The sequence below is a fragment of the Miscanthus floridulus genome, chromosome 13 (genome assembly GCF_019320115.1).
Source record: "Miscanthus floridulus cultivar M001 chromosome 13, ASM1932011v1, whole genome shotgun sequence".
Lineage (NCBI taxonomy): Eukaryota > Viridiplantae > Streptophyta > Magnoliopsida > Poales > Poaceae > Miscanthus > Miscanthus floridulus.
Window position 1 is genome coordinate 53,914,570 of NC_089592.1, and position 12,704 is coordinate 53,927,273.

At 47.4% G+C, this 12,704-nt stretch overlaps 1 protein-coding gene across 1 annotated transcript; it reads left to right on the plus strand.

Moving 5' to 3' along the window:
• Positions 1-6,575: 6,575 nt before the first annotated feature.
• Positions 6,576-7,099, plus strand: LOC136499831 (protein LITTLE ZIPPER 3-like). The gene is made up of 2 exons (XM_066495344.1): positions 6,576-6,644; positions 6,841-7,099. Exon 2 carries the CDS (start codon positions 6,860-6,862, stop codon positions 7,097-7,099), a length of 240 nt encoding a protein of 79 aa, XP_066351441.1. The 5' UTR covers positions 6,576-6,644; positions 6,841-6,859.
• Positions 7,100-12,704: the final 5,605 nt, after the last annotated feature.

Below are 12,704 nucleotides of genomic sequence, written 5' to 3' on the forward strand. Positions count from 1 at the left end.
AATTGTATACTGGATTGGACATCGAGAAAATGTAAATTAAGCGTAATGGAAATGTAATGAACCTGGTGTTAACTATGTGAAAATGTGTATGAAAAAATATTTTCTACAAGGAGGGGTTATGTTTTTGCCAATTCAAGGTGCTGATGGTGAAGCCGTACTGGTGATTGTTTCTCTTGTGCGTTATACTGTTATTGTGCTTTTGTACAATTCTCAAACTTGATTGATAGAGGTGTTTAGCCAGAGGAAAAGGCTGTAAACTAGGAGCAGTTCAAAGGGAATGAGAGTTTGAGATAGATGTGTCTAATTTGGGAAACTTAGCTCAGGTTTTAAAGGGAAATGCAGCTCAATTTTGTGTTGATTAGATGGTTCAAATTGGTTATAATCGGTGAGATATTTGTTGTAAAATGTTACTCTTGATTGAAACGATCATACAGATACGACACTTGAGACACATGAAACTGTTTATGGTAAATGGGAAGGGGATGGGGCGGGGCTTGGGCCTTGTTTAGATCACCTTCAAATTTCAAGTTTTTTCACTCTCTCTCCATCACATTAATTTTTGGACACATGCATGGAGCATTAAATGTAGGTAAAAAAATAACTAATTGCACAGTTTGATTATAAATCACGAGACGAATCTTTTGAGCCTAGTTAGTCTATGATCGGACAAAGTTTAATCTTTTGAGCCTAGTTAGTCTATGATCGGACAACGTTTGTCAAATACAAATGAAACGTGCTACAGTGTCCATATTGCAAAAATTTGCAATCTACACAAGGCCTTGATCATATATGCATTTGTCAGATTTGTCAGAAGAAAATTTCTAGGTACACGAGTGGTCATCTCTGTGTATCCTCAGTTATCTGAATTTCTGTGCACCCTCTGGTATCTGAAAAGGAGGAGAAAATTACAGTTGATTGTACCTGTTTGGATTTATTTATTTAGCTCGATGAAGAAGAGGTCAACTAGCTGGCATTTTGGTATCTTCGTTTGCGCCCTTATAAAAGGATAACTTATGACCAATCACTAACAGGTCACTACTACTCCCTCCATTCTTAAATATATGACACGGTTGACTTTTTATTCCAACTTTGACCACCAATATCTATTGAACGAGTTAGTTAACTAAAGTAAAATGTGTATCATTATGTCTATTGTCAAATGCACTTTAGATTTAACTTGTAGGTTTATCTATTTGCAAAAATATTTGTAGAAAAGACGAATAGTCAAATAAATGAAAAAAGTCAACGGTGTCATATATTTAAGGAGGAGTATGAAGCAACCAAAATGGTGTGAGTTGCGTACGCACTGCTATTTATCTGAAGTCCAATAAGGTGGTAGCAGGCTATCAGATGAGTGTGGTTCAAGTGAGAGTATAATTTACGACTGATGCAGTTACGGTCAGTGCTCTAGTGTTGTTCTGTCAGATTGCACCAACGTCCCTGCTGAATTATCTAGTGCTTTTTGGGATTGTGCAGATGCTTGCGAAGTCACTGAAGTTTGGTTAGTGGTTATGGAGAGAAATCAAACAATGTCTTTTTTTCCGATCGCATCTCGAGGTTTTTACTCTTGACATGAAATCGCATGCTCATCATTATCCTGCACGTAATAACTCCTTGCAAGGAAGAGGAGGATGTTGACAAGCCCTATCACTATCAGGCAGTGCTGAGCTCACATTCCCTGGTTCCAATGTCACCTGCCCCTAGTAATGGCCAAAACTGACATCCAAACAACCCAAAGCCTCAGCCGGTCATAGTCACACTTCGCTTTGCTGAGGAGAGAAATGCAGAGAACGCAGCTCCCAGCTCCACAACGACAAGCACTAGCCCGGACTCTAGCTTGAGCTACTCCTGTGCTCCATCACAAAAATAGGCCGTTCGTATCCAGCTGCGATCATGCTCCTTTTCTGATATGCATCCATCCTGATCCTGCAGAGATGAGAGGAGGAGAGGCCTGAGTGCCTGACCGGACGAGAGCTTCACTTTGCTCGACTGTCGCCATCATGATTGCTCAAGGAAGATAGGCCTGTTGTTCGCAGGAGTACTGGTACTGTGTTTCAGTTTCTGAGGTCAACATGTCCAATCAGAGCTTCATAAAAAACCATGTCCAATCAGACCAAGAATCCAAATCTTGGACTCATCAAATGTTGCTATTCAGCATTCGCGGGTAGCTGCCTGCACGACTCGCGGTATCTCCTAAATCTCCTATCTCAAATGGAGTGATACACAGTAATCGCAGTGTCTCCTAATCTCCTGTATCTTCGATGCTAGGCCAGTCTCAATGCATGGTTTTATCGCACTATTATCCAGAGTACCATGTCAGCTTTTCAACGAAAAAAATTGTTACCTTCAGTGCATGGTTTCATTGCACAATTTTATAGATAGCCTAAATCATTTATTTTTTGTGTTGTCCTATGACCAAATGCATCATGCCATGAAACTATAACATGCTCAGTGCAAGTTTCATTGGGTTTCATGAAACTTGGTAGCTGTGCTAAGTGGGTTTCGTGGGGATGAAACTCCCTTCTCCTCTCTCCTCATAAATAAGTTTTGCTTGAAGGAAGCGGTCGGGTAGTGCAAAATACTTTAGAGATTTGACTGAATAATAGGACACGGAGTCACAATGTTGTATTTCATTCTGCAAAAAAACATACTACTCGTATCTTTTCTTTTTTTGGTTGAAAAAATGTTTGCACACAGCGCGTTCAAAACCAAATCTCCAAGTGACATGCCAATGCCATGATGGAGGATTAAGAAGCATATGGGCAGTGGTTGAGAGCATTGGAGAACAGAAAACATGCACTTGAATGCTGATCATCATGAGTTCTTGCCTTGGGACAGTAAGAAATCTGTTGCACATCTCAGGCTTTTACTTCCGACATGAACTCCAACCAGATTTCTTGCAAATACTGCAGCACTTTCGTTGTTATTTAGTAATTAGTGTCTAATCATAGTCTAATTAGGCTTAAAAGATTCGTCTCGTGAATTTCGTCTAAACTATACAATTAGTTTTATTTTTTATTTATATTTAATGCTTCATGCATACGTTCAAAGATTCGATGTGATGGGAAATCTTAAAAAAATTTACAAAATGAAGTGGGACTAAACGGAACCTTCTTCCTACTTTGCCTGCCACTTGACTGGACCGGAGTACGTGACAAGGCCTAAGGCAGTGCTGAATCAGCCTGTTCGCTTGTTGGTTTCAGCCAGCCCAAACCAACCAATCAACAATGTTTTTCTCTCACAACAAACCAGCACCAGTCAGCCTAAACCAGCCCAGAAACCAACCAGCGAACAGGCCGCTTCCAGTGTCATGGTAATAGTCAAAACTGACATCCTAACTGCCCCAACTCAGTCTCACACTGCTCATTGCCCCCTCGCACACCTACTGTATGACAGTATGAGTACTGGTACCACTTGCACAGTGTAGGTATGCTCACCAAGTTCCAAGATTTTCCATTCCATCCTTGTGTATATGCAGCTCCTATTCTTGTGTATTGCCGTTCACTTGACCTCCCAAGGCCGTCACCATTGAACATTGTCCATTCTCAGCGAAAAGTGGTGACCAACAAAAAAATCAAGTGCCCCACAACCAAAATAAAATCAAGTCCTTAAACTTAAACGGCGGCTGTATCATTCCGATCCTGTACTCTTAAAATACACTTTTGTATCCCTAAACTCTGTTTGGATCTCACCATGGTCCAATCGGGTCCCATGCTGTGCGCCTCATGCCAACATGGAGTCTACGTGGGAAGGGCAAGCATAGCCTGTTCGCTTGCTCGTAAACGATCGTAAATTTTCAGCTGAGAACAGTGTTTTTCTCTCACATCAAATCAGCCAGCAATAAATAATCCACGATACGATACGGCCTCCCAAACAGGCTGTAGGCCGCGCCATCTTCGAGGTTGTGGCAACTTGGCATGCCGCATGCATGACGAGCTCATGGTCGCCTGCCTCGGCTTCTCCGTCCTCTACGTCGAGCTACTCCCCGGTCATGTCACTACATGTGCCCATATCGAGCTGCCGTCGTCGCGCGTGCGAAGGAGGTGCCATGGGAGGAGCCGCATTGACAGAAACGGCGAGGCCGAGGAGGCAGCAGGGACGGAGACGACCATGGACGCTGCGAAGGTGAGGCACTGGCTTAAGCATAAGATCGAGCACCTGGCGTGCGTTGTCCATGCGCCACCAAGGCCACGACTAACAACTTGTTGAGCACAACGGGAGAAACAACATGCGCACGGCGCGCAAATGGCAGAAGACGCCAATGCACCACGGCCCGGCGGTGATGCCGTCGGCACCATGCTCTTCATGGCCATCTTCAGTCCCGTTATCCGCGATGTTTATTAGAGTCGCTCGTCGAGGTCATTATGTTCATCACATACGAGACGGCCGACGCTGAACAGCAGCAGCCGTACGTGCTGAACCTCAACGTGGAGGTACCTCAGCGTCGAGCTGACAGTGTCGTCCCAAACGGTGTCGACGCCGGCGTTGGTGCTGCTGCTATCGAGCTGGACTTCATGCACGGCATCGGCCCGAAGTGTGAAGCTGTTCGTTTCGCTATGGCTTGTCGTTAACGATCGTAAATTTCCAGCCGGAACAGTATTTTTCTCTCACACAAACCAGCCAGCAATACTTCTTCACGAACCAGCAACGATATGAACCAGCCAACCGAACAGGCTGCTGGTCTCTAGTGTGCCGGAGAGAAGAACTACAGGACAAAGGGAGCAGCGGTGGCAGTTGTGGTGCTCCTCGCCGGGGGCGGGGAAGAAAGGAAGCGAGAGGCCAATCCATGCTGGTGTGCTCAGAGAACTGGCTTGTGGACTCTATGGACGGTCCAGCCATGTCACCACGCCACGTCCATATGTGGGTGCGGGTCAAGACCCATTTGGACCACCTTTGAGACCCGGGGCTGGTTTTGATCGCGGTTAGGAATCAGTATTTGACACTGTAGCATTTTTATTTGTATTTGACAATTATTGTCTAATCATGATCTAACTAGGCTTAAAAGATTCGTCTCATAATTTACAATCAAACTGTGTAATTAGTAATTTTTTTATCTACATTTAATACTTCATACATGTGTCCAAAGATTTGATGTGATAGAGAGAGTGAAAAAACTTGGAATCTAAACAAGGCCCCAAAACAAGTTTAGAACATAAAAATACATTTTCAGAGTACATGGACCGGAATGACACATATACGCAAGTTTAAGGAATGGCTACGCACTTTACTCTTTAAAAAATTCTAGTGAAAGGTGGTGGAAAATGGGCATTGTCTTTAATTCACTGTATTTTTTCCCTTGTTGTGTCATTTTTTTCTGAGGTTAATCTTTTAGAAGAGTCATGCTATAGCTTGCTCGTTTGGCTGGGCTGGTTCGTTGCTAGTTCGTGAAGAAGTACTGCTGGTTGGTTTGTGTGAGAGAAAAATACTGTTTCAGCTGAAAATTTACTATGAACAAGCTGTAGAAATATGTATTACTGTTGGCATGTTGCACGTGAGTAAGATAAGAACAGGATGCGTCTTTTTTTTTAAACTTTCGGATGCATCTTTTTGACGTCAATCTTTGTTGTGAAGTGAGAGTGACATGGGCGCTGGCCATCATGGAGTATTGGAGGATGGTAGCAACAGGGCGATCGATCGATCGAAGGCAGTGAAGTGATGACCTGCACTTAAATGTTGGTCATCATTCGCTCATGCCTCGGGACAGCAAGAGAGATCTGTTCCAAGATCAGCAAGAACATTTGAGTTGACAGCCAAAGACTAGGCACACTGCACTGTGCACTGTACACTTGCTATTGCTAGTAGTAGATGCAATCGAGTGCAACGGTTGTAAATGCCATTGACCCTTTTGACGCTCAAGTAGGAGCCCGTTAGGCCGGGCTTCGAGCGGCTTCGGCTACTCTGTTTATCTTCTATAGCGACATTGTTTATTAGAGATTTTTTTCTTTCTCTTTCTTTCCTCTCTTACTGAGAATGCGGAGCCGGAGAAGCTCATTTTTTTCTCTCCTGGGAGCCCGGCCAAACGCGCCCTAAGTAAGCATGTGTTCTTGTATGATGATCCGCCTTCAGTCCGGCTTAAGCCATTGTTCAACTCCAAAGCACAATGTTGTCATGTTGAGTACTGTAATTTCACAAGAAATGCAGTGGTCTCGATCTGTGTGTGTTGGGAGAGAGAGAGAGAGAGAGAGAGAGAGAGAGAGAGAGAGAGGAGAGGGTCCAGAGGGAGGAAGCGCAGCAAAGGCAAGAAGGAAGACCAGGAGGGGGCCAGCAGGACTGACAAGACCGAGGAGGAAGAGGAAGAATGATGGCGTATCTTTGGACCTGGAGTGCGTCATCAATTCATCCCCATCATCACACTCTACTCTGTTGACAGCTAGCTACCACGCACACAGTCTCGAGTCTGCAGCTGACAGAGGATGATACATGACGCACAGCATTGACTCGTAGTACTTGTACAAGAACACTTGCTCCTTTGATCGAGCTTGAGGGGGCGGGCTATAAATAGACTCCCAGGCACACTTGAGCGAAACACATCGAGCTCTTTCTTCCTCATCTAGCCTCCTCGTCCTCCCCGACCCCCTGCACAAGTGCAAATCATCTGCCTGTAAAGGCCAGGCCAACCGCGCTGCTGCAGAGTTCAGGGAGAGGTAGGTACTAGTGCGTGCTTCAAATGCAGAAGATTGCAAATTCGAGTATATATTCTCTTGTCTGCGTTGAACCCTTTTGTTTCTTGTTTCCAGTTGAAGTTACATGTGCTTTGATCATGCTCGTTCTGAAAATTCACTGCAAGCATTTGGCTTCTGAACTTTTATTTTTGGTGGTTTTGGATGCATATATATGCAGGTAGCTTGGCAGGCGAAGGATGGAGCGTGTGAACTCGAGCCTGTGCCTGGAGAACCTGCGGATGATGCACGAGAACGAGCGGCTGCGGAGGAAGGCGCAGCAGCTGGACCAGGAGAACAAGGCCCTCCTCGCCCAGCTCAAGCGCAAGCAGCAGCAGCACAACTCCTCGGCGTCGTCGTCGGCGTCCCAGCAGCAGCAAGGCGCCGCCACCGCGGCCAACAACTTCAAGGCGGCCGGCAAGCAGCAGCCCACCATGTGAACAAGCAAGTGAACGCTAGCTGCATCCCTGTCTTTTGTAACGTAGCAGTAGCTAGCTGGTTACTACTCCTAACTAGCCACTGGTAGAGTAGTAGTAGAAGGAAGTTAGGAACTGACGATGATGATGATGATGCATGGTTAAGCCAGCAGCGGCAGCATTTTGTGCTACGCAGATGGAGTACTCAACTCAACTAGTCAGTTGAGCAGTCTTTTCACAGTGCACGCAGCATGCTACCGACGATTGAGTACTGCTGCTTTCGTAAGAACACGTGCATGCGTTCTCGAGGTACTCTCTCTTGTATGCAAATATGCAATGCCATAGAGTTTTTTCTCAAGGAATTGAAGAAGAAATGAGAGAGATCATAAGTACGGCTCTGTTCGCTTATAATCCGTACTTTTCAGTCTTTTGGCTTTTTCGGGGCGCAGTATTGCTGTGAATCGACTTGGAGTAAAGCCCTTCACCCTTTTCAACGTGTGAAATGGGAACTTATTTGCGATTCGAGACGTTTTTTAAGCACAAATCATGTTTGTTTTTTAAATTCACGCATGCCATGTTTGTCTGAGTCTGAGTGTCTGACGCGCGGTTGACCATGTCAACCCTGCACAAGCTGCTGGCGACGTCATCCGCACACCGCACTGGAGTGACTGGTGAGTGCTTGCGAGATACCAGGCCGGCAGCAGCCCCCCCGTGCGTTTCACTGGAAAGCCCGGAGTAAGCCCAGCCCAATATGAGCTCGACAGGGCATGGATTCAGGCCGTGTGAGACCAAGAAACTTTCAGACCAAATATGCATGATATTGGAAATCCTTGTCCTTGCAAGTGTCGTGACAACATGAACTAGTTCAAATATGCCAAATGATTGAGCTATCGATCCTTGTCGTATAATCCATAAAGTGGTTTGGATGCATTTCTGTCCAAAATTACCATGGTTTATTACTTTTCTGGGTTGTTTATCAGCTACAAATTAAATTATATAAGAACGGTGACAGATTTTTCAAGTAAAAAAATATTCCTCTTCTCAATCAAGTAATGCATAAATTTTTGTTTGGTGTCCCAGTATTCACTACTTTACCAACGAAGAACTGAAGCATCTCGTGTGTCGGAAGGGAGCTACGACGCTATGGTACAGGAAAACGAGCCAAGTAAAGTAAGAAAAGTTCCTCGCACGATTAAATTAAAAATGGAACCATCTAGAAGTGCTACCCTCCCTCCGCTCCAAAATCCTAAATGTACGGCGAAGTGGTTTGGGGTGCGACGGGAGACGCTGCGGCACGGGGGAGGTAGGCTCGATCTCTAGGTCCCGCCGCTGGCGACGGCGACGTCCGTTCGCTTGATGGGAGCAACGCGAGTACGCGACTAAACAACGGTAATTGGATGGTGGAGATCCACAAATATCGGCCTGGGCTAGGGTTGGACTTGGATTGGGCATAGGTAGGTTTGGGCCCAAACTAGACCATGACCAAATTAATTATAATTAATTATTTGTCTGCTTTAAAATTTACGTTAAATTTTTCGGGAGGACCACCAGAGCAGAACTCATAGATTAATCATACTAATCTTACTAAGAGATACAAATGTTAATACTATTTTCTATAAATTTAGTCATACTTGATATTGTTTTACTCATCGAAATGCGAGATGTGCACTTATTTGGGACGGAGGAAGTACATTTGTTGGTACACCTAGGCGATATATTCGTCAGAAATCAGAACCAATTGATGTTGGCTTACTACCTTTCTTGCTCTTGAAATTCGTTGCATTTCCTTTTCTTTATGCAAAAGTTAACAGAAGTCAGGTTTGATTTAATTCTGTCCTGGTACTGGATGCTGGCCGCCAATAAGATTAACAAGGACGCCGAAATCGACGAGAAATCATATATGCACAGATCTTTCAGTTTCAGCAGAGTTCCTTCGGATGTTGCAACTTGAAGGCATGGATAGAGAAAGTGCTTCAGGAAGCAGAGTCATTTGCTAGTTTTTTTTTTTTTTTTGGGAAACGGCCGGCAGGAGTTCTGCCGGGCATAGTCATTTGGTAGTGTAGTGGATGTATGAAATGAAAAGCTTGTGATTCTAGCTACTTATTATTCTGCTCGAGTCATCCAACATATAACCTAGTGAAATACTTGCTACATTTGTCATATTCAGCCAATCAGGTATCGACTCTTAGCAATCCCGTACTCTCATTGATGTATGTTTTCTTTTGCAGTGTTCTCCTCAGCCATATATCAAATTGACAAAGATGTCTTCAAGAGATATCTTCACTCAAAAAAATTATAACAAAGCTGATGCACAGAGTAGGATGAGCTGAATTAAATATATGCACAAAGCAAAACTTTAATTCAGCTGATATCTCCTGCAAGATGCCCTTTACTTGTCTGTGAGATGATGCTTTTGATGACATGAGGAACAGTACTACCACTGCTCCTCCTAATCAGGATTAGGGCACACATCCTTTTAATACTCCTAGTTACATATCTTATCCCAGATTCTTCAGATTAGGAACAAAACTTACCCAAGCGTCAAGTCCCTAACCTACCACCTGTTCTTTCCAGATTGATGTACCAGTGATGCACATAACAAGTCACATCTGATTCCATTTATTACTAAAAGCCTTCTTTCTACCCTGTCTTGATGTCCCCCTTTTGCCCCTTGGCGAAGAGGATTGATTGGCCGGCTGGCTTTCCCTTCTTGGCATTGCAACCTTGGCCTCTGCTGAATTCTCATCATCTGGCCTCCTGGGCAGGAGATGTGCTGTATTCCTAGTAGTTGACAATGCACTTGCCATATCTGGCACAGATCTGACTTTGTCAAGGTGCATGATGTGCAGAGCAGACATGGAAAAAAGATAGTATTTTTCATCTGTTGAGGTGACAACTAGTTTGTTTTTTAAAGCTATCTGGATCGATCTGCAGCATATTTCTAGTGGTTGTTCAGTTGCTTGTCTGTTCTCACCAACACGAGGCTTAGGATAACCACAAAAGAAAACAGGATTGCATAAAAAATCTGCTCCAGGGCGAGGGAAGAAGAGCAAAATATCCTGGGATGATTCAACTTACATGGTCACGGCCCATAACAATGCAATACTCAGTGGACTATCATCATGTTCAGCATTGACAAAAATGGAAAACAACTCTGTCCTCATAAGGAAAACAACTTGCAGCTCAAAAATGGAAACACAAGTGCTTACCAATTATGGGTTGTAGCTGCAGCTACAGGCGCCTTCTAAGAAGAGCCTTATTTTAAAAGAGGAGCAAAATAATGCTTTCTTTATCTTAAAAAATGGGCTGTGCCACGTTGCAGAATGGAAATGGCTTGTGCCCCGTGCTCGGGGGGTGCTTCGTCCCCGAGCATAGCTCAGCATGTCTAGTTCGATGCCTCATCCACGGACTCTTCTGGTGACGAGGCGTCTGATGGCTGCGCCTCCCCTTTCTTCGACCCTCTATGGAAGGGGAAGGGCGAGATGCAAGCGGCCATAGATGCGCGGCCTCCTCCGCCTCGTGGTGCCTTCATGGCTGACGCCCGCCGCCCGTCCGCCATGGCAGCTACCGGCTCTGCTCTGGTGTCTGTTGCTGCTGCAACGGTTGTTCGGTCGCAGCGCGTGCAGTCCATCATTGTCGGACCTTCGCTATCCCCGGCGGCTGAGTCTGGAGCAGCCAAGCGCCGGTGTCGTCGCAATCGAGTCCGGTCGCATCCCCAATGTCGCCAGGATGACAAGTCGTCTTCCCGTAGACGCATCCTTGTGCGCCAGCGTTTGGGGCCTCGTATCGCCCCGCCCGGCGAAGGCATCGCCGCGGCCTCAGGGCAGAGGGCTCCCGTGCATAGGCAACTTGGCCCCTACCGAAGGGCCTCCTCGCCGGATCGTGATGGGTGGCAAGAGATGCTGCCCCGTCAGGGCGTCGAAGCCTCGCAGCACCACCGTCAGGTACAGCAGGTCATTGGTTGGCGCTTCCCTGACAAGCTCTGGGGCCGGTGTCTCAATTGCCTATCCTGGACACACCGTGTGGCGACATGCCGCCTCCCATGCCGGTGCCTACGCTGCAATGGTTTGGGCCACCTGGCCCGTGCCTGTTAGCGTCCGCGATCGGTTCCTGCTCCGGTGGTCGGCGACGGGAGTCGTCAGCGTCGTCGCTTGGGCGCCTAGGCTGGTCATCGACTTCAGCCACCTGCCCACGTCCGTCCGGTGGAGCCGGGTGGGGCTGTGCATGTGCCATCTACCGGTACGCCTGTTGGCCGAGGCCGTCGGCGCCGACGCACGAGGCGCCAAAGACAGCCACCGGAAGGCACCAACGCCCCCTCCACCGACGCTGCAGCCGACCTCGTCGTGCCAGCCAGCGGGACGTGCCTTCCTTGGTTTGACCCGTTGACACTGTTTGTTTGGCCTCACGACGTGCTCCCTGTTCGCGACACCATGGATGACCCGATGCTCGAGGAGTTGGTGGCCTCGATCGCCCCTAGCCGGATCGACCCGCAGTTGGTCGTCTTGGAGGAGCCTTCGGGTGTGGGGGTCCCAGCAGGAGGGTCGCTCCTTCCGGCGCGGCTTTGTGGATCGCCTGACTTGACCGCACGTTGCTACCCCCTGAGTAGGAAGTGGCCATGGACGTCTGTGCCGGATTCGGAAGCTATGGAGCTTGAGCTGTTGAGGCCCAGCTGTGGGTCATCGACTGACGATGAAGGCCATAACGCTCAACCTCCATCAGCTGATGTGTCCCTGCTGACACATTGTAGAGGCCTAGGGGGACCCAAGCTTGGGGAAGCATCTGGGCGGGCACATCTGGAGGTTGTTCCCTCCGATTGGTGGGCCGACTGCGTCAAAGTGGAGCTCGCTGGCCCATCTCGCTCAACCCCTTCTTCGGACGAGGAGCACTCGGACCACGCGAGGACGCCGTCCAGAGTTCCTTCCCCGCCTGTGGCCTTGTCGCCCATGGGCGCGGCAGCGACTGTGGCGCCAGCTCCGGTGTCACCAAGTGCCATCTCGCAGTATCTACAATCACAGCTTTGCTCTACCATCACGGAGCCGATCTTGGTCGAACCTCCACGTCTCCGTGTCCCTAGGAGGCGTCGTGCAGTTGAATGCACATTCTCACCGCCACGTCGTAGCGGGAGGCTTGCGGCCAAGAGCAGATGCAGAGCCTCCAACCCGACCGTGCAAGCCCAGAACGTGTTGATGGCAAAATGGGGAGTCCGCCAGCAAGATCAGGCGCCGCAAGCCGATGCGGAGGGCGATTTCGATGAGTACATGGCCCTATTCGGTGGGCCTCTCTCTGAGTCCAAGCGCGAGGCAATCAGGACGCTCTTCCCGGCAGGCTGCGCGATTGAGGGCATCTAGCTGGTGGAGGGGGTTGACCTTGAGGTTTAGCCTACCTATGGGTACCTGCTCTAGGTCGTCCAATCGTTGCCCATGGCCTAGTTTACTAGCTCGCTATCGCTCAGCCAGTTGTTGCTTTTAGTCCCTCTTGTGGTAGTAGTCGGGCTTCGTCGTAGTTTTCTTTAGTTTTTCTGCTTCTGTTTTTTCTTCCTTCTCCTCGCCTAGAAAACCTTTGGTTACCTAGTGTTAAGCCGTTGTTGTTTGGTTCGGTGTTGTCTATATCCTTTTAATGAAATACGTGT